Here is a 22,789-nt window from a genome sequence, read left to right as displayed (position 1 = left end):
CTTGTCATCTTAGGTCTTCCCAGGTTTCTTCATCTGCAACCCCAAATAAGTCCCTCCTCCATTCCTTCACATGTTTAAGCTTCCTCTCCCAGAGATTAGAATTCTTTACAAAACTTCTCAAACACCAAGTCACCATTCCATACACAATGTTTGCTCACCTAGTGGACCAAATAGTGATGAATCTACAAAAATGCATAGTGATCTCCATCCACTAAAATTATATTTTTCTTTCAAGGACTCAAAATCCAATCACCTGTGCAGTGTCCAAAGCTAGCCCAATCTACATGTGTCCTTACTTTCCCAAGTGGTAAATCTGCCCTCCCTCATTCCCCATAAGGGAATCCCCATTATATTTGATGGGCCTGAGTGAAGAATAATTCCCCCAAGATAATAATTGATCCCTCGATAGATCCCAAATCCATAACAGTTATCTAGTAAATGGGTTGGTTATAATTCAAGGCAACTGCTTATCCTCCAAAACCCAGGGGTAAAACTGAATGAGGACATTGCTTAAACAATGTTGCTCAATTCTGACCCATCGCTATACAGCAAACTCCTATGCATTTCTATCATTGCTCTAAGCTGTGCCACCTTATAGTATCTAACCACACTGGAGACCCCCGACCCACCCATGTCCTTAGATAGAGACATTATAATTTGAATACTCTAGGTGGCTTCCATCACCATAAAAAAAATCTAGAAACTTCTTTTGGATTTTATTCAACATTATACTAGGAATTTATATAGGAAGATTCTGAAACATATCCCAAGCGGGGGGGAGACATTCATTTTAGCAGCTGCTATCCTTCCTAGCTAACAAACAATAGAATAATACATCCAACCTTGTAGATCTTCTGAGATTGTCTTCAGTAAGGCTTTGTAGTTCATTTGCATCAGCTGCTGGCTGTCTCTAGTGATATTGACACCAAAATATCTTAAAGAATCCTGGGCCCATTTAAACGAAAAAGCATTCTTTACCTGTTCAGCTATTTCCTCATCCAGCATATTATTTAAGATCATGGACTTATTCATATTCACCTTGATCAATCTTTCTTCTACTATAATGCCCTATGCTCTCTTTTCTATAAGGTTTAGGGATCCTTTACAAATGCTTCAAAATGCAGCGGCGCGCATCATCACCAACACGCACCGCCACGATCACATCACTCCTGTGCTTCAATCACTTCACTGGCTACCCGTAGCTTCCCGGATTATATACAAATCGATTACTCTAATTCATAAGGCCATCTATAACCAAAACATGCAATGGTTTCCTGAGCACCTGTATTTCAAAAAAACAAACCGTCCAATCAGATCCCAACATCAGGCCAGACTGCCGATCCCTTCTCCTAAACTAACCAAACTTACATCCACTAAAGAACGTTCGCTCATCATAGCAGGAATCAAAATGTGGAACAATATGCCCGCTGATCTGCGCCAAGAACCCTGCCACCGAAAATTTAAACAGAACCTAAAAACATGGCTGTCTAGAAAAGCCTTTCTTTGAAGGATGGGAATCATGCAATTACATACTTCGCTTCTCAACCTACTCCTGATTCCTCTATTCTACCTTGCCTTTCCCACTCCCCAATGACTCCCCCCTTCCTCCCTCACATGGGGAGGGGGGGGGAATAAGAGAGTCAGACCAGCAGTGCGGGTCTGACTCCCTTCCCCCCTACTATGATTCCCCCTTTCCCTTACCCTCCTTTTCCTTACTAATAACTCCCTTCAAGACAGACTTTTGTTAATATTGTTACACATATGTATTTGATATGTATACTCCTAGTTTTTCTGTTTAAATTAGCACTTTGCCTTTTCCACTTATGTTCATTGTAAAGCCTTTGGCTGAATTACTGTTTGCTGTAAACCGAGGTGATGTGCATTACGTACCGCGGTATATAAAAAAACTATAAATAAATAAATAAATAAATAAATCCTAATGAGTAATGTAAATGTGCATGCACTTATTGTTTACATTATTTGCAATAGTAATATATTGTGTATGTTACTTTATACATATTTTAATTTTCTGCTCCAGCCTCTTCTTCCCATCCCTGTGAGACCTTTTAGTTGTATGAATGTGGTACACATGCCCTAAGTCACACAGCTGAGAGGTGGAGTTATTTATGTGCTCCTCTCATAGGTGGGAGTGGAGGGGGAGGGGTTACATTATTTCAATCTAGAATTCCTAGGTCTGTATTACTCAGAGATGAGCTAAAAGGAAAACAGTGTTGTAAATATATTATATTATAGAGCATGTCAACTTTGTCCTGCTGTTGAACAGACAAAAAGCATAGACTGAGCAATCGCAAACAGGACAATATAGTTTGGGAGTGCTGCTGTGGACTCCACTGAAATAAAGATAAGATGTATGAACAAGGAGCATGTCCATATGTTGATTTTAGATTATTGATATGGGACAGTAACTTTAGCCTTTTATTGGGGATGTCCTTAATTGTGACACCAATTCTAAGTAACTTGATGTTTCATTCAGGGATACATTTTTTAAAAATCAAACAAGTGGAAAAAATAGTAGGCTGAAGGAATATGGATAGCTGGTGGATAACAAGACTTATTAGCTTCAATGAGTTTTCAGAGGTGTTCAATCTGCTACAAACACAGCAATAGTCATATATACAGCGGATGAACCATGTATAGCTGTCAATCTCTCCATCTGATAGTCACATTCCATAGTCTTTTGTAGACCAACATCATACATGTTTCTGTTTCTGATGAGCTGCTGTCGCACGTTTCACTGCCACAAATACTTCAATGATAAACAAACTTAAATGCATTTGCTGGAATACTATCAACTGGAGAAATCAAAGAAAAACTACTCAAAATATACTTTGATAGAGGAGCTATGGTTTGTCAGTCTACAAAGGGCTTGGTTTTCAGGCTTTAGGCCTTATTGAAAGGTTAAGGTATGGTTAATAATGCAAACTGGGATAGATGGAAAATTAAATGAAAAACTTGAAATATGATGAAGATCAGTAGCTACAAATTTTCTATGGCAACAAGTATACTAAAATAGATACAAAATAGTTTACAGCTTACACAGCTGGGTTCAATAGGATGTTTAGGATCACTTCCAACAAATGATGGAGGGTGTATGGGAATGTTGGCACAATGGCAGTGCCCTAAGATAACTGAGTTTTGGCAATCAATGCAGTATAAAATCAGATGAGCTATTGAACTGGATGTTCCTTGGGACTTGGGTACCTTTTTGCTGAATTTGTTTTTGGTGCAAGCAACAAGGGCATAACTAACTTACTTGTGCACTTTTTGCTGGCAGTAAGATGCACAATTGCCTTAAAATGGAAAAATCTGCAACCACCCAGTATCACAATGTGACTGAGCAAGCTGTGGGGAGCTGCACAACATGGGACTAATTACAGCTAAATGGGAAAAATAAAATACGAAAGTTCTTTAAAAAAAAAAAAAGATCCACAGAAAGATCTCACAAATTGTGCCTATAACTCGATACTGAACATGACAAGAGACTCTTGTTTATATCTATCTAAGTATATATCATTTTATTGTGAGATTGGTTCATTTATATGGTAATTTTTAAAAGGTTAAATGAATATAAAAAGAGATATAATTTATAATATGCATTTTTATAGAGAACAATGTTATATGTTTCACTGTTCTGCTTGTAATTGTATAAACTGAACATTTCTGAAATAAGCGCCTCTGTTAAATTACAAAAAAGACATGCCCATAATAAAAAAAAAAAAGTGCATACATTATATTTGAGAAAAGTATTAAAGTAAAATAGAGTAAGATTAAAAAGTTCCACTCAGAACTAATGAGTCTACTTTCTAGGGCACGTACATGTATGCATGTGTAAACCAGAATCCCAAAATAAATGCCCATCAGAATCCTTTTGCACACCCTGATATGTCCTAAAACTCTGGTGCAGATGGGGGGCACTAAAGTAAAGGTTATTAGGGAAGGACACAGACATGGTTATCTCAAAAGCCTTCTTCCCTTCAGAAAAAAAAAAAAAAAAAAAGAGAAAGAAAGGAGACCTTGGAATAAGACCAAATGAGGAAGCGAAAAGATCCATGAAATAGGAAGCTGATAATTTAAAATATCTGGAATATAGTACTGCTTTAAATAGGACCAGCTTTCTCCTGGACGCAGCTATCTGTCGTTTATTAGCCCAAGTATCTCTAATACATCCTGAGGTATCAAAGATAGCGGCAAAACTACCTCATAACATCTTCATAGATCATATACCACTAGTACATCATATACAGTGCCATAAAGGGGGCAATTTTAATTAGCCCACCTAGCTGCACAATCTATAAGGTTGTACCTGTTATTTATGTAGACAGATTTAAATGTGAAAATGGTGTTTACCTACCCTGCCTCCTCCCAGCCCCTGGCAATGCCCCCCCCCCCCCCTCGATCTGGCTAAAAGCTGCGTGCGCCGTGGGAGCCCGCCAATACTTTTAGCTGACTGAGTGTGGGCAATTTGCCAAAGTGCCCGCCTGCCTGGCCATGATGAGAGGGGTTACCTCACTCAGCCAGAAACGATCCAGAGCTAGGGAGAAAGCAGCCAGCCAGAGACACAGAGGGCACAGCAAGGGAAGCAGCAGAGGGGGAACAAGAAAGAGGAAAGACGAATCGCTGCCTGAAGAAAAAGAGTGGCAGAGAACCAGGAGGCCACGGGGAGTTATCCATCAAGCGAGAGAGAGAGACATGATCTAAAACTAGTCACAAGGGGAAAACTTAGCAGAAGAAATATGACATGAATCCAAGTGAGGTTAATTAAGAATTTACTTAAAGAGAGCAGAGGATCTCGTGGAGGAAGAGACTGCCCAAAAGGCAGAAAGATGCCAGAGAAGCAAAGGCTGTCCAGACGAGACTCAGAGCCGACACTGAAGGTGGGGAATATCCCAGAAAGGGGACTAGCAGCATGCTGCTATGGGCTTAGCTACGTGACAAGACACAGAAGGGCATTTTGACTGCTAAACAGTTTTTGCCAGCCTGTGTTTAAACACTTACAGGCTGATACAGTAAAAGTCACGTGAGAGCGGGCGAACGCCCGCTCTCTTGTGCGCGCGATTCCCTAGCGCCTCTTTTTGGACAGGGGCGGCGGCTATCAGCGGGTTTGACAGCCGATGTTCAATTTTGCCGGCGTCTGTTCTCAAACCCGCTGACAGCCACGGGTTCGGAAACCGGACGTCAGCAAAATTGAGCATCCGGTTTTCAACCCGCGAGCCGCGGGCCGATTTCAAAATTTTTTTTTTAAACTTTTTTTTTAACTTTCGGGACCTCCAATTTAATATCGCCAGTTTTTACTGCTTTTTGTCCACTTTCCCGGTGCCCAGAGAAATTAACGCCTACCTTTGGGTAGGCGCTAATTTCTGGAAGTAAAATGTGCGGCTTGGCTGCACATTTTGCTTTCTGAATCGCGCGGGAATACCTAATAGGGTCATCAATATGCATTTGCATGTTGCGGCCGCTATTAGGTTCGGGGGGGGTTGGATGCGCGTTTTTGACGCGCTATTACCCTTTACTGAATAAGGGGTAAAGCTAGCGCGTTGAAAACGCACGTCCAATCGCGGGTTAACAGTGTGCTCCACCGGAGCGCACTGTACTGCATCGGCCTGTTACTGTGCATGCCTGAGGTGCATCTGGTGCCTTAGGGGATTTTTAAAAGACAATAAAGATGCTGAGTTTGCTGCATGCATTTGGCCAGGCTGTTTTTGGGTGATCCAGAGGCAAATTGGTTCTTACCTGCTAATTTTCATTCCTGTAGTATCACACATCAGTCCAGACTCCTGGGTTTTTCCTCCCTTCCAGCAGATGGAGACAGAGAAATTTTCACAGACACCGCCTCTTAACCTGGTGTTCCACCTGCAGCTCCTCAGTATTACCAAGTACCCAAGCATAAAAAGTCCAAAAGGTTTCCAGTACTCAACACTATCAAATTCACTGGAATGAGCAGAGGGAAGAGTAAAATTTATAATGCAATTCAAAAACTACTGAAAAGATTAATGAGAAACCTGTGCCATTCCTCAGAGTTATTCAAGAACAAAAAACAGATTGAGCAGACTCTCTAAAACTTCTCTCCACCACTGGGCAGGACTCTGGACTGATCTGTGGTACTGCAGGAATGAAAATTAGCAGGTAAGAACCAAATTTCCTTTCCCTGTACAGACCCAGATCAGTCCAGACTCCTGGGATGTATCAAAGCTTCCCTAACCGGGGTGGGACTGCGAGAGTCCCACTTGAAGAACAAAGCTGTCAACGTCTGGAGCCTGGACGTCCAATCGGTAGTGCCTGGCAAAAATATGTAAAAAGACGTCAAAGCAGCCACGCAAGTAAAAACACACCTGCTTCCCTTGATTTCCTCTTGTTACTATTCTTTCTTTTTTTTTTAACTTTATAAAAGACACAAAAGGAACAATCTTATCTGAAGTGTGGCAGAAGCTTCTCCAAATCCTCCGGGAGGTGAGGGAACTGGACTACCAGCTTTCACCTCAGGTGAAATTCAGTGAGCAATCTAGGATCTCCAATCCCTGCTCGTCCACCTCTGCAACCAGGAGGGATGGTCCCACCAGGACCTGCCAACCTCCTGGGAGAGAAATCTTCACTCGGTTGAAACCTCTGCTTCTTATTTATTTTTTTCAGGTACAGAACTGCAGGTTTTGCATTTCCTCCATCTGCTGGAGACAGAGAAATACTGAGAAGCTGCAGCTGGCACACCGGGTTAAGAGGCGGTGTCAGTGAAACTCTCTCTGTCTCCATCTGCTGGAAGGGAGGCAAAATCCAGGAGTCTGGACTGATCTGGGTACGTACAGGGAAGAGGTGTTTGAAACAGATTCTTGGTAGGGGCCTGTCACACCAGGCAATCTAGCTATTTGAATGCTATATCTATTTACCTTTAAAAATTACCCTTTCAGTACCTAAAGAAATTGCAGCATAAATTTATTTCTCTGCCACCTTTTGGCTAACCAACGGCAGGATCGGAGCTATGAGAATAGGATGCCTGTTGTGGCATTTTAATTAACGAATTGTAGTTGCCATGCCAGTCCACTTGGATATGTGGATTCAAGGGTCAAACAAGTTGTAGAGGTATCTTCTTCATCAGGACAGTGAAGAAACTGTTCCATTTTCTTTAAATAAATAGTGCAGCAGCATTTAGGTCTTTGGCTGCCTGTGTATGCCATTATAGCACAGTAAAGGGAAGTGGGGGCAGGGGGCAGTGACAGCAGATAAGACAGTAAATCTTTGCAGTTGAAAGGGTAAGAAAGCCAATGTCCTTATTGAATCTTTTTGTGTTTGTTTCAAGTCTTTGATCATCCTAATTTCAAATTTTTTTTCTGCTCTTGTGTATTCCTAATGTTCCTTTAAAGTATCCAGATTGTGAGGTTGTTAAGAGAATGATGTTCGCTGTTTCTTCACAGACCTGATGAAGGGAGAATAACTGTCACAGATATATTAAGTTAGTCCAATACAAAGGCATCACCTACACATTCTTTGTTGGTCTTTTGACTGAGAATTTGTATAATATTGGGTGGGAGGGGATTAATGCCCTGCCACCCCACTTCGTTGGGGACACAACTATATAATGTTAAAGAAAGATTAAACTAGTTATTAAAAAACAGTAAACACTGAACCAAAATTCTTACTGCTGTATTCCTGCACAGATATGTGAACTATACAGTACCTGTGTATTTCCTGACAGGCATACATTCAAATTTCATTGTGAACGAGATACTGGTGAAAGCTGACAGATTGGCAGTGCCCAACTCCCAGAAAAGATACAATGAGTTCCCCCTGTGCTAAACGCAATACCCAGGTTATGATCCTGGCTGCTAGTGAAGTAACTGGATAACGTACCAGAGGCACCTTCCCATCATGCTTTGCGCACAGTTGGATCTCAGACTCGGAGCCTTGATAGATAATGTCACAGACAAATCCCTGGAAGGAGAGAAGCACACGGACCATGAATGGGTAAGGTAGGGGCTAATACAAGAAAATGGAAAGAATCAGAGAAAGATTAGGCAAGAGAACGGAGGAAAAATCCTCCCTTATTTCACATTTCCTCCTCTTCTGTTACTTTCCGCCGAGATCATTCATGTGGGAACCTGACAAGCCTCATGCTCTGCAGCCAGAGCCCCTCTACGGCTGTTCCCACTGCAATGCCTCACATTCTGCCACCAGGGATCCCTGCTGCCGTCGCTGCACCTCGCACCCCTGCCGCCGTTACTGCCGTGCCTCGCTCCACATCTTTGCTGACCCTACTGCTCCATGATTATGGGATCTCATACCTGGTGGTCGGCGAGGTACACACCGTGATGTCTGGCATAGGACACACTCCCTAGAACGGAGACCACTTTGGCACCATGGAATCCTTCCCAGTCGATTTCTGGGCAAGTGAAGGAGAAAAAAGAAAAAAAAGAGCCGTAAAAGCGCTGGAATGAGTCCCAGCTGCACAGAGAGGAAAGCGACAAAAAGCACAAATGGAGAGGGGTGGCAGGTCTAATACAAGGAACTCGGCTGTATAAAAACTATTTACAATAAATATTAATTTTATTAAATAAAGTTTGGAGAAAGGCAGGCATACAGACTGCTGGTCACCATGCATTGTAAAATTAATCAGGCAACAGTTTAAAAAAAAAAAAAAAAAAAGCAAAATTAATTTACAGTACAGACTTCTCTCACACACCACAGAGCAGCTCCGGCATGGGCAGTAGCACAGCAAGCTTCCCCGACACACTTCCCTATCGCAGTGTAATCCCACAGGGGGCTGTAGCCTGACCATGGCCCCGCCAGTCATGTACAAAGAGGTAAACCACAGGACATGCAGCCATAGAAATCTTGGGACAGTCGCTGGCTGTTGTGAGGCATAATCTTGCTATGACCAAAGCAGTGGTCTCAAAAGCATGGGTTGTTGCTGCTTTAGTTTGCATTTGAACTATGACCTTGAATAGCCACAGATGAACTATTTTTTTGTTTTGTTTTTCATATAAACAAACAGATGCAGGTTAGTGGGTGAGAAGTTTCCAGTCAGAGTTCTAATCCCTGTGATTTAATTCTTGATTAATTTTCTTCCCCCTTGCTTTTTACAAGAAATTGCTACTTTCTTACTTTGCAATATCAGAAATAAACTGTATGCGTGCCTATCGTAAAAATAAAACCGAAAGCACAAAGCTTAATCCACCACTGAAGGAGCGAGCTGGGAATTAAGAACCAAGCTGAGTTCTACAGTTCAGGGAGCTCTTGGGGACATCACCAGCCCAGAGACCCATTTTGGCACTAATTTACAAATCACAAAATGCTGCTAATTGAGGACCTGGAGCCCTAATTAGGAAATATTTAAGCTGCATCCCAGTGGGAGGGAGAGAGCAGATCACTGAGGGTGACCAGACCAGAGGGACTGAAGCACAAGATGCCTGAGCAGGTGAAACTCAACTGGAAGCCCTTTTGCCATGACGTGGCCATACACAATTCTGGTGGGGTGAGAAACACTATTGCTTTGCTATTAAGTAGGAGTAATATTTTTAATATCGTAATTCTCTTATTACTTTGCTAATGCAATTTAATCCAGCTTTAATATGGTAATGTAGGCTTGTGTGCCAAGAATGTTATTTCTTTTGCTGCTAAGTCTGACATTTATTGCCTGCTCCTTTTCATGGCAGATATTTTATTGTATATTCCATAAGGTTTGCTACTTAGCGTCTTGGTTCTGTTATGTACAAGGCTGGATTCCTTAGCAGGCAGACTAGGCACCTCCCTAAGGGTGCCTTCTGCCTGAAAGGTGCTTTGGGCCTTTAGGGGAATGGGTCCCAAGGATCTCAGTTTCCAAGGGGGGACCTTCCTCATCACTCCTGCAGCTTCAGAGTGACATCCATAGCTTCAAAGAGGGACCCTTCCTCCCCCATACCTGGTGGTATATGAGAGGGTCACAATTTGAAGCTCCAGGGAGGAAGACTCAGAACCAATGTCAGGAAGTATTTCTTCACGGAGAGGGTGGTGGATGCCTGTAACGCCCTTCCGGAAGAAGTGGTGAAGACCAGATCTGTGAAGGACTTCAAAGGGGCATGGGATAAACACTGTGGATCCATAAAGTCTAGAGGAAGTGAATGAAGAGGGGGTGGCTCGCGGGAATGACGGCTACTGCCTGGTGATAATACCCTTATTCAATAAACATACACAAGGTTAATACGACTCCAACATTGCTTAAGCTTCAATGGCAAGAGGAAACGTGGAAAAAAGGATTTGCATTCACAAAAAAGCAGGGAGTAGCTTGCTTGTTAAGGAGGTTACAACCCCAAAACAAATAAGCCTAATACTTCACTTTCAATGCATATCCAGCATAGCTCTCTGCTTCAACGCCAGGGGAGAAAGACCGATACATCACGCATATCCAGCATAACTCTCTGCTTCAACGGCAGGGGAGAAAGACCGATGCTTCACGCATATCCAGCATAGCTCTCTGCTTCAACGGCAGGGGAGAAAGACCGATGCTTCAAGCATATCCAGCATAGCTCTCTGCTTCAACGCCAGGGGAGAAAGACCGATACATCACGGATATCCAGCATAGCTCTCTGCTTCAACGGCAGGGGAGAAAGACCGATGCTTCACGCATATCCAGCATAGCTCTCTGCTTCAACGGCAGGGGAGAAAGACCGATGCTTCAAGCATATCCAGCATAGCTCTCTGCTTCAACGCCAGGGGAGAAAGACCGATACATCACGCATATCCAGCATAACTCTCTGCTTCAACGGCAGGGGAGAAAGACCGATGCTTCACGCATATCCAGCATAGCTCTCTGCTTCAACGGCAGGGGAGAAAGACCGATGCTTCACGCATATCCAACATAGCTCGCTGCTTCAACGGCAGGGGAGAAAGACCGATGCTTCACGCATATCCAGCATAGCTCTCTGCTTCAACGGCAGGGGAGAAAGACCGATGCTTCACGCATATCCAGCATAGCTCTCTGCTTCAACGGCAGAGGAGAAAGACTGATACTTCACACATATCTAGCATAGCTCTCTGCTTCAACGGCAGGGGAGAAAGTCAGATACTTCACTTTCAATGCATATCCAGCATAACTCTCTGCTTCAACGGCAGGGGGAATGAAGAAAGGTGGATCTATATACAGACAACAACCAACAAGGTCTGAATTATTTAGTCTGGCTAAACAAATAAGCATGGGTATAGCTTGCTTATTGCGGCGGTTACTACCCCTAACTAATTAAGCTAGATATTTCACTTACAGGCAATTCAAACACTGCTCTCTACATTAATGGCGGGGGTGGAAGGGAAATAGAATCAAAAGGTTACTAAGAGCCAAGAGTAACAGATAAGTATGAGAAAAAAAAAAGTGCAAAACTTGCTGGGCAGACTGGATGGGCCGTTTGGTGGTCTTCTGCCGTCATTTCTATGTTTCTATGAAAATCCAGCCCTGGTAACTTGATAGTGACATTTTTAAAAGGAATCTATTTGTAGATGCTGGAAGTGGCACCAAAGTAAAAAAAAAATCTCTTCAGTTAATAAACTGTATCTGTCTCTCTGTTCTGGTGCCAATCAGTGTTTTGTCTGTAATCTTTCTCCCTCCTACATTGGGACAATAACACCATTCAGCTTCCTTCTCTTCATACTGTAAATGGGGCTCTGCCTGTAAATTATTTTTATTCTCATCTCATCTCAAGCCTTCCAGCTCCACAAAAGGAAGAATGCCTAAAAAGCAGATCCTATTACCAAATCCAGAAAGAATATTTGCAAGAGGAATAATCCAAGAATTTGCTGTTGAGATAAAGTCTCTCATTCTGCTATTCTCTGAGTATGAGAGCTATACGTGTTTGCATAGCCCTTGACTTGGCCAATTGGGGGCTGTTTAAAATATAGTATAAGAGACAGGAGATCGCCATATCTCTATGTATAAAAGACCACCATATCTCCTGGAAATCGACAGTGCCAATATAAGATACCTTACGCATTTGCACAGGCCTAAAGGAAATCTAACATAAATCACACACACACTTGTTTAAGAAGGCATTAGTCACTGAAGCAAAATAAGGCCTATAAGCCAGGTTAGAACGCTAGCACTAAGGAGTAATATCTCACACTTCTTATATTGTATAGATTGCAGAATCAATTTTATGTTGTATTAATAATTATTTTAATGGGCTGCTTGCTTAAATCTGTTATTTTATATTTTGAATGTAATGGTGTAAACCGCTACAAACAATCCTCTAGAGAGAGCAATATATAAAAAACTTTAAATAAATAAATTATTGTGCAGACGAACTACTTATAGCAAGAGTATCCCTTGTCATACTGGTGCAGTTTGATCCCCTTGATTATAAAGGCCTAGAAGGAACTTTGGTAACAGGTACAGCATGGGCAGTTTTAATAAAGTAACAAGCCTCATTTGAAGAAGGCTGAATACTGTTTCTGTTGGAAGCATCTATTTTGTACAGCACAAAGCAGTCATGTCAGAATGAACACTGTGGGAAGCTGCAGATAAGCAGACGACACTCCTCTGTTGTTGCTGCTGCTACTGCTCGTACAAAATGGAGCTTTTACTGTACCAAGGAACCCTTAAGATAAACTAGATAACAACCTGGTTGGGCCTAAAACATCTCAGTTAGCCAAGAGATACTTCTTACCTTACTGAACAATAAACCTTCCTGAACGTTGGGTATGAGAATTCTCTCTCAAGACCAGTTCCAGATGTAGGAAATATTGTCAGTCAGAACGTCCTTATCTTTGAGAATTGTGTTAACCAATCAGAATTGCCTCTCAGATTCAAGTAGCTTCATCATCATCTTCTGAGAAATTTCAGGGATGCTGCTGCTCAATATAAACTCACCTGGTGCAGATGGAATGGACAGTATCATGTCAGTGCTGCAGACCCAAACTCCAGGAGGTGATCCTGGACCCAGCTAAAACAAAAATAAAATTAGAACTATGAGGAACACACCTGAAAAAAAAACAAAAAACTAGACATGACTTATAACACTCAACAAATAGTACTTATTCTGATATAATGTGGGCGGATTTACGCGAGCAGGGCTTTTAAAATCCGCCCCTCAGAGTGTTAGGACAGATGCTGGCATTATCGTATTATCAAAGGATAAAAGATCTTACCAGGTAACTAAAGAGCTGCCCAATCAGATCCGGGTATCTGAAAGAATTGTTCCCTGCTGAATGGGTGAATGGGTAAATATATTTACCCTTGCATAAAAACAGGTGGTCCCGTAAAGAGGTGTTAGGATAGGAAAATGCATGCATATACTTTTCAAATCTACACATTTATTTTCTAGCACACAGCTAACCCATTGTAATAGATATGCAAGGCACATAAATACTTTTGTGCCTTCATAACCTGTAACTAATTTTCAAAAGAAAAATCTATCTACATACTACTCTTTGAAAACTCAACAAAGAGGTACATGGGAACAAAAGTGGTCATGCACCTTGCCAGGTTACTGAAAATTGCCCCGAGATGGTCATGTCTGAAAATAAAACCGTAATGGGGAAAATTAAAAAAGAAGAAATCAGGGAAGCTAACCAATTTGGCAGTGCAATAATAATGGGAGATTTCAATTACCCTAATATTGACTGGGTAAATGTAAAATCAGGACTTGCTAGAGACATAAAATTCCTGGATGTAATAAATGACTGCTTCATGGAGCAATTTGTTCAGAAACCAACAAGAGAGGGAGCTATTTTAGATTAAATTCTTAGTGGAACGCAGGATTTGGTGAGAGAGATAACGGTGGTGGGGCCACTTGGCAATAGTGATCATAATATGATCAAATTTAAGCTAATAACTGGAAGGGGGACAATAAGTAAATCTGCAGCTCTAACACTAAACTTTCAAAAGGGAAACTGATAAAATGAGGAAAATAGTTAGAAAAAAACTGAAAGGTGCAGCTGCAAAGGTTAAAAGTGTTCAACAGGCATGGACATTGTTTAAAAATACAATTCTAGAGGCGCAGTCCATATGTATTCCACACATTAAGAAAGGTGGAAGGAAGACAAAACGATTACCATCATGGTTAAAAGGTGAGGTGAAGGAGGCTATTTTAGCCAAAAAAAACATCCTTCAAAAATTGGAAGAAGAATCCATCTGAAGAAAATAGGATAAAACATAAGCATTGCCAAGTTAAGTGTAAAACATTGATAAGACAGGCAAAGAGAGAATTTGAAATGAAGTTGGCCATAGAGGCAAAAACTCATAATAAAAACTTTTTTAAATATATCCGAAGCAAGAAACCTGTGAGGGAGTCGGTTGGACCATTAGATGACCGAGGGGTTAAAGGGGCTCTTAGGGACGATAAGGCCATTGCAGAAAGACTAAATGAATTCTTTGCTTCTGTATTTACTAATGAGGATGTTGGGGAGATACCAGTTCCTGAGATGGTTTTCAGGGGTGATGAGGCAGACGAACTGAACAAAATCACTGTGAACCTGGAAGATGTAGTAGGCCAGATTGACAAACTGAAGAGTGGCAAATCACCTGGACCGGATGGTATGCATCCTAGGTACTGAAGGAACTAAAAAATGAAATTTCTGATCTATTAGTTAAAATTTGTAACCTGTCATTAAAATCATCTATTGTACCTGAAGACTGGAGAGTTGCCAATGTAACCCCAATATTTAAAAAAGGCACCAGAGGTGATCCGGGTAACTATAGACCAGTGAGCCTGACTTCAGTGCCGGGAAAAATAGTGGAAACTATTCTCAAGATCAAAATCGTAGAGCATATAGAAAGACATGGTTTAATGGAACACAGTCAACATGGATTTACCCAAGGGAAGTGTTGCCTAACAAATCTGCTTCATTTTTTTGAAGGGTTTAATAAACATATGGATAAAGGTGAACCGGTAGATGTGGTGTATTTGGATTTTCAGAAGGCGTTTGACAAAGTCCTCATGAGAGGCTTCTAAGAAAACTAAAAAGTCATGGGATAGGAGGCGATGTCCTTTCATGGATTACAAACTGGTTAAAAGACAGGAAACAGAGAGTAGGATTAAATGGACAATTTTCTCAGTGGAAAAGGGTAAACAGTGGAATGCCTCAGGGATCTGTACTTGGACTGGTGCTTTTCAATATATATATAAATGATCCGGAAAGGAATACAACGAGTGAGGTTATCAAATTTGCGGATGATACAAAATTATTCTGAGTAGTTAAATCACAAGTGGACTGTGATACATTACAGGGAGACCTTGCAAGACTGGAAAATTGGGCATCCAAATGGCAGATGAAATTTAATGTGGACAAGTGCAAGGTGTTGCATATAGGGAAAAATAACTCTTGCTGTAGTTACACGATGTTAGGTTCCATTTTAGGAACTACCACCAAGGAAAAAGATCTAGGCATCATAGTGGATAATACTTTAAAATCGTCAGCTCAGTGTGCTGCAGCAATCAAAAAAGCAAACAGAATGTTAGGAAATATTAGGAAGGGAATGGTTAATAAAACGGAAAATGTCATAATGCCTCTATAATCGCTCCATGGTGAGACCGCACCTTGAATACTGTGTACAATTATGGTCGCTGCATCTCAAAAAAGATATAGTTGCGATGGAGAAGGTACAGAGAAGGGCAACCAAAATGATAAAGAGGATGGAAGAACTCCCCTATGAGGAAAGGCTGAAGAGGTTAGGGGGGTTCAGCTTGGAGAAGAGACGGCTGAGGGGGGATATGATAGAGGTCTTTAAGATCATGAGAGGTCTTAAACGAGTAGATGTGAATCGGTTATTTACACTTTCGAATAATAGAAGGACTAGGGGGCACTCCATGAAGTTAGCAAGTAGCACATTTAAGACTAATTGGAGAAAATTCTTTTTCACTCAACGCACAATAAAGCTCTGGAATTTGTTACCAGAGGATGTGTTTAGTGCAGTTAGTGTAGCTGGGTTCAAAAAAGGTTTGGATAAGTTCTTGGAGGAGAAGTCCATTAACGGCTATTAATCAAATTTACTTAGGGAATAGCCACTGCTATTAATTGCATCAGTAGCATGGGATCTTCTTAGTGTTTGGGTAATTGCCAGGTACTTGTGGCCTGATTTGGCCTCTGCTGGAAACAGGATGCTGGGCTTGATGGACCCTTGGTGTGACCCAGCATGGCAATTTCTTATGTTCTTAATGGTTCTGAAAAATATACCAAGTACAGAACTCTATTGCTAGATCTTCTGAGGTTTTCCCACTCAAATCCAAGTTAAATTACACACTAACTGGCTGCAGTTTGATGCACCATTTGCAGCAACAGAGAAGAAAAAGAAACTACAGGCATGGTTGTGTTGCTTTGACAGAATATGGGAAAAGGAGCAGATTGCAGGAAAATATCAGCCTGGGGGATTTTTTCAAACTGGCCCATAGGGTATCTGATGCCCTCATGCCCTTTCCCTGCAGCACCTGTGTCAACAGCTCCCAAAAGCATGCCAAGTCAACCCTGGAACCTAGTAGCACTGAGCCAAAATAAACTTCATCTTTCCTAAATAACTAAGACATTCTAGAAGAGGGGTAAGCAGAGCTGCAGCCCCTGTTCCATCCATGCAAACTGGTTGGGCCCCCTACATATTTGCTTATCTTTCTGTAAGAGATATATCCTTGATTCTCAATCTGGTTCTTGAACCAGCTGCAAGTAATGACACTGCCTGCCAGTGTCAGACACACACATTCAAGCACAAACTGATTTTTAGATTGCAGAAACTTTATTTCTGACACCCACAAAGACACATACTCTTTCTCAAATCCAAAAACACACCCACACACTGAGAGAGAGAGTGTGTGTGTGTGTGTGTGGGTTTCAGAGAGAAAGATACCCACACACACACTCTCTCTCTCTCACAAAGTGTGTATGGGTGTGTGTGTCTCTCTCTCACTTTCTCTGAAACAGACACACATGCACTCTCTCTGACATGCTACTTTTGTACTGCTCACACAGAGAGCGCCCCCAGTACAACACTGCTGCATCATGGTGTAAAATTCTTGCTTGCTGCCAGCCCTTCCCCATTCTGCAGCTGCCCCCTCCCTTTCCCAAACCCATTCTCTAGGACAGTGGTCCCCAACCCTGTCCTGGGGGCCCACCAGCCAGTCGGGTTTTCAGGATATCCACAATGAATATGCATGAGAGAAAATTTGCATGCACTGCCTCCATAACATGCACATTCATTGTGGATATCCTGAAAACCCGACTGGCTGGTGGGCCCCCAGGACAGGGTTGGGGACCACTGCTCTAGGAGACTCTCTGGTTCCACAGCCACCTGCTTCTCTAAGAGCTCAGTACTGTCACCTCTGACAGAAGCCTCCCCAACACTGCAGAGGCACTTCCTCCTGCCTTACCTCTTTCCTTCCTGTGCCTCCACTTCTCCACAACCCTCCCACCACTCGTGAATAACCACTGACTGCAGGCTACACAGTCTGCTGCTTTTATGGTTTCCTAGGCTCTGTTCTACATACAGACTCAAGGGGGAGAGGGGACAGAAAGCGACCAATACAGTTCCCTGGGCTTACAAAAAGGGAAAATTAAGCCCTGACCGAGCCGGGGGAGAGCCACTAACCCAAAGCAGCATAATTACAGATGGAATCCTGCTTTCTCTTGTGGAGTCAGTGCAGCCAGGGCTGGTGCAAGGTTATTAGGTACCATAGGTGAACCTTACAGCCTTGCACACACAGCTAGCCCCACCCTTCCTACACATAATTTTAAAACATGCATTTACAGTAACAGATTTTACATGAAAAAGAATATTCAGTTTTCTAAGGTAAAAAGATCACTTATAATATGAGTATTAATTACATGCAACGATGTGGTACCAACCAGAAAACTCTGCAAAAAAAAGACACCTGCAGCCATATGTATATGGGACTATTGTAAAGCATGTCGGCTGTCAGAAAGCTTTAAGTAAACTGAATTACAATATAGTAAACTTCCCATACAAAAATCGCACTAACTGTCAGCACTCAAACAATAACAACCCTATCAATGGAAAGACAACATTGCAAATATTACACCAGGCCCTAAAACACCAATACATCAAACACCTAATATTAGGAAAACAGAACAAACCAAGCTTAAGAGCCTGACACAGAAACTACCAGCTAGCAGAATACCTCACCTCAGTTACACACACAGAACACAGATAGACCCTTACCAAATACAGATTAAAGAGACAAAGTATAACTAGAAACATTCAGACAAAAACTAAATTGGAAACCGTAACAAGACGGACTCCATATGAGGTGCAACAATGGAAAACAGAAACATCACCATTCCTCATTAAACATCAAACAATAAAATCAAGATATATAAACCATCAATAAAAATAGTAAAACCATATTCCTAAAAAGAATAAATATTTCAAAGTAGCTGATAAATAGAACATCCAATGATTAAAAACATGTAACTTTTTTTTCCCCAAACATCAATAAAATATTTCAAAACAGCAGACGCATATCAAATAACAGCCAATAATTAAAACCAAAGCTAAAAAAAAATCTCCTGCTCTCCATACCTGGGAAATTTAGACTCCAGTCACCCTGAGATTGTCGTGGATTAATCAGGGATAGGAGGTATGCACAAACTTTCTCCTCTAATATATACACACACACTCTAACATACATGTTCATTCTTATACAAACTCCCTTATATTCTCTCGCAAACATGCTGACTGGCTCACAAACATGTTCACTGATTTGCTCTTGCTGGCACACATGCTCACTGGTTTAAATAGTCTTCTTGCTCACACATATTCTTATTGACTCATTCATTCTCTCTCTCAATCACTGTCTCTCTTGCTCACACACATGCTCTGGAAACCACAGCAAGCCTGACTGTATTATTATGCCGTGCAACATTGTAAAAAACAGAATCATCATTCCCCATAAAACATTAAGCAATAAAGTCAATAAAGTCAATAAATACAAAACATCATTCATAATATTAAAACCATACTAATAAAAAGAATAAATATGTCAAGCAGGCAACAGCCAATGAATATCCAGTATTTAAAATGACTCACTTTTTAAAATATTTCCCAAATACCAAATATTTCAAACAGCAGACATGAAATTTAAAATAATAGGATTCAAAATCTCCAGCTTTCCATACCTGGGATCTTCTGATTTCCAGTCACCCCCAGGTTGTTGTGGATTGGGAGAGTAGCTTAAGTGTCATTCTAATCCTCACATGGCTCACACTTTTTCAGTTGTCATTATTTACCTTTGTTTTTCATCCCTTATTCCCAGTTCCATGTCACCCTGTTCTATGTAATGCTATTTGCAGCTTTTGTGTTTTCACTGTAAACCGATATGATATGTAAATTTTCTACAAGAATGTCGGTATATAAAATTCCAAAATAAATAAACAAACAAATAAATAAATAAATAACCTTTATCCTCTCTCTCTCTCCCCACACACACATGCTGTCACACAGCTCTCTCTCATATACATGCTCTCACATACACAGGCTCTCTTACTCTCGAACACCCACACAGTCTCTCTCATTTTCACATACATACAGACATATATAGGCTCTCTTGCTCTATCATACATTCACAGTCTCTCACACATACGCAGGCTCTCTTGCTCACATGCACCACAGACATATGCAGGCTCTCTCCCTGTCTTATACACACACACACACACACACACACACAAGCTTTCACATGCACATGCAGGCTCTGGCGCAGACATGCAGGCTTGCTCTCTTTTGCACATATGAGGCTCTCACACACTACCACATGCAGGCTGACTCATACATACATGCAGGTCTCTCTCATACATACACACATAAGCATACATACCTCTAGCTTTCGGGCCTCCCCCTTTCTTCTGGGCCTTGTCTTTGCTGCTGTTACATGGCAGCACTACTACTCACTACCGGAAGGACGGTGGAAGGAGGCCACTGCTACTGTGCAGGTCCTGCAAAGTTGGGGGAAGGGGTAGGGTCATGTGGCCTTGCACGCCTTTCTTCTGCCACAGTCCTGCAGGCCTCTCTCCTGGCCCCGCATGGCTTTCTTTCAGCTGTAGCAGGATAGGCTCTATTGCAGCCTTGCAGGCCTCTCTCCCGGCCCTGCACAGCTGTCTTCCGCGGCCCGCCAGTTTCTCTTCAGGATGCAGCAGCCCCTCTTCTTCTCTTTGGCCGGGAAGTTAAAAAAAAAAAAAAAAATCACGTGATGGGAGCGACCGACCCACCGGGGGAAGCCTGATCCCCCAGATAGGGCAATCCACCCCTGTATGGGAAGTTCTGGGGGACGGATAAACTTTGCTCATTTCCATGGAGAAAAATTCTCAAATACATACCAGTATAGCAGAGCCTTTCATTGTTAATGGCACCACTTCTTTTCACCAACCTTTGACTAATATATCATACTAAGAGTTCAATATTCAAAAGGGTCCACATACCTCATTTTTAAGAATCAAGAGTCAAGACTTTTGAAATAAAAAGTTAACTGTTTTTCGAGTCCCTAAATTTAGGAGCCTTGAATCATGAGGTACCTCTGTATATAGGCTCTTTAAAAGGGGTGGGGCCAAAGCGGGCTCAGGACACAGGAATGAAGTCAGGCAAAGACAGGGAATGACTGCCCCAGATGTCAATCCCAAGGGGCATCATCAGCAGAGCTGGTTATATCTACGGGCAGAAGCACACAAGGCTCTATCCCAATAACCCTCCCCATCCAGCTGTCATGCGGGGAAGGAACAGGACAGTGAGGGAGATGAAGCCTGGAGGAAACGGAGTGCAGGGCAAAGCCCAGAACAGCCCTCTGCTCCCTAATCCAGCACCTCCTCTTCTCTTGTTTCCCCTTCCCTTCCTGTCTACAGGGAATAGGAATGGGGTGAAGGGGAAAGGGTTACGCAGGAATGGATAGCAAATCAAAGACGTATTCAGCTTTTGTCTCATGCAGGGAAGCAATGTGACAAAGCGATAACTAAAACTAGAAGAATGCTGGGCTGCGTGTACTTTTATACAAACTGAGGGGTGCCCGAGCTGGCGATGGGGGCAGATTTGGAGACTTGCACACATACTTTTGGATTTTTTTTTTTTTAATTTTCTTTTATTAAAGTTTTAGCATAGAAAACAGTACAACCCATAACTATCAATACAAAAGGTATGCAAAATTGCAATGTCGTACATGTCCCCCTCCCTCCTCTCTCCCTCCAAAAAACACATGTCAGCTCCGTCCTAAAAGGAGGTTTCTACAAACTCAGTTTCATAAAAAAGCTTAAACCCCTCCTTCACACACATGACCTCAAAACTGTCATCCAAGCCACCATATCTTCTAAACTCGACTATTGCAACTCCCTATACCTAGGCCTCCCCATCTCCACCATCAAACCACTACAGATGCTGCAAAATGCTACTGCAAGGATTATCAGTAATGCATGCAAAACCGACCATATAACCCCCATACTCAAAGAACTACATTGGCTTCCTATCTCATCCCGCATCCTCTTCAAAACACTCACTATCATACACAAATCTATCTACAAAAATAACTCCTCCTGGCTCAGTGAACCGTTCCAACTCATGCAAGCCGATCGCCCCATCAGAACAAACCTCAAATGCACTCTGCAAGTCCCTCCCCTCAAGAAGGCCAGACTCACAGCAACAAGAGACCGTGCTCTCTCAATAGCTGGCCCAACTACCTGGAACTCACTACCATGCAACCTCCGCATGGAACCATGCCCTTTTAAATTCAGGAAAATGCTAAAGACATGGCTTTTCCGCCAGGCATTTCCAGATTAACAACCCTTGCTCTCCCTGCTTACCCCTCTCCCTTTCCCTCAGCTAAATTCCTGGCATTCCCACTAGGTTTCCCCTACAGCAATTATACCTCTCCTCCTCCCCACCCCCCCACCCCCGCACGTGCCTTTCGCGCAGTTCCCTACCACTGTAAATAGTTCTTTCCCTCTAACCTTAGTTGCCTGCACTGTGTGTAGTTCCTTCTCTCATGCTCCCCATTAGAGCTGTCTTTCTATTGTTTTTTGTTATCCCTCCTCCCCCGTCCCTGTTTATTGTATTTTCTACCTTTTTTGTTACAATGTAAACCGATATGATGTGTATTTTAATGTCGGTATAGAAAAGCTGTTAAATAAATAAAATATAGCACAGGGTTACAAAATAAACAAGCAAATGAACAGTTCGGTGCATATATGGTGACCTGGGTACAATCCATATAATATGCAGGAACATAATCTCACATGGTGTGATTCCACAAAAAGCAAAGTCCGCAATGAGCTTCAGACCCTATGGATGCCAAAAGTCCGAGTCCATAACATATACAAATGGTAAGTTACAGTCGGTTAATATAGGCCATAAATGGTTGCCAAATATTATGAAAGGAAGCAAGTTTGTCATTCTTTTCAGCAGTAAGGGAAGCTAAATGATAAGCATGCAATTTAGTGATAACATCTTGAACTTGGGGTAAGGAAGTCTATTTCCATTTAAGAGCCAGCAAGCTTCTGGCAGCTATAAATATACGAGTGCATAATTTCTTAATCCCTTTGGTCATTGAGTCAGGGAAGACCTGCAGTAAGGCCATTGCTGCATTAGGGGCAATGGATATACCCAAAATGTTACTGATCCAGGTAAAAACCTCTGCCCAAAAAGGAGTGAGTTGAGGACATTCCCACCATATATGCAGGTAAGTACCACTAGCCCCGCATTCTCACCAGCAGGAGTTAGGAATATGGGGGTAGATTCTATTAAGTTTATCCAGAGTGAGATACCATCTATAAATCATCTTGTAGCAGTTCTCTTGCAACCTGGCGGAAATGGAGCACTGCCTAGCGAGGGAGATAATCT

General features: G+C 42.0%; 1 protein-coding gene across 3 annotated transcripts in view; it reads right to left on the bottom strand.

Moving 5' to 3' along the window:
* The window catches only part of FCSK (fucose kinase), a 151,931-nt gene that overhangs the window by 81,651 nt on the left and 47,491 nt on the right, over positions 1–22,789 (bottom strand). For all 3 annotated transcript variants that reach the window (XM_029608908.1, XM_029608910.1, XM_029608909.1), the window contains exons 6-8: positions 12,842–12,914; positions 8,292–8,389; positions 7,861–7,941 (exon numbers count right to left, since the gene is read on the bottom strand). In XM_029608908.1, coding sequence (XP_029464768.1) covers positions 7,861–7,941; positions 8,292–8,389; positions 12,842–12,914 — 252 coding nt within the window. The remainder of the gene's footprint in view (positions 1–7,860; positions 7,942–8,291; positions 8,390–12,841; positions 12,915–22,789) is intronic.

The sequence above is a fragment of the Rhinatrema bivittatum genome, chromosome 7 (genome assembly GCF_901001135.1).
Source record: "Rhinatrema bivittatum chromosome 7, aRhiBiv1.1, whole genome shotgun sequence".
NCBI classification, from domain to species: Eukaryota; Metazoa; Chordata; class Amphibia; order Gymnophiona; family Rhinatrematidae; genus Rhinatrema; species Rhinatrema bivittatum.
The sequence above is the reverse complement of the archived record's forward strand: the minus strand, read 5'-3'. Positions and strand labels throughout refer to the sequence as shown.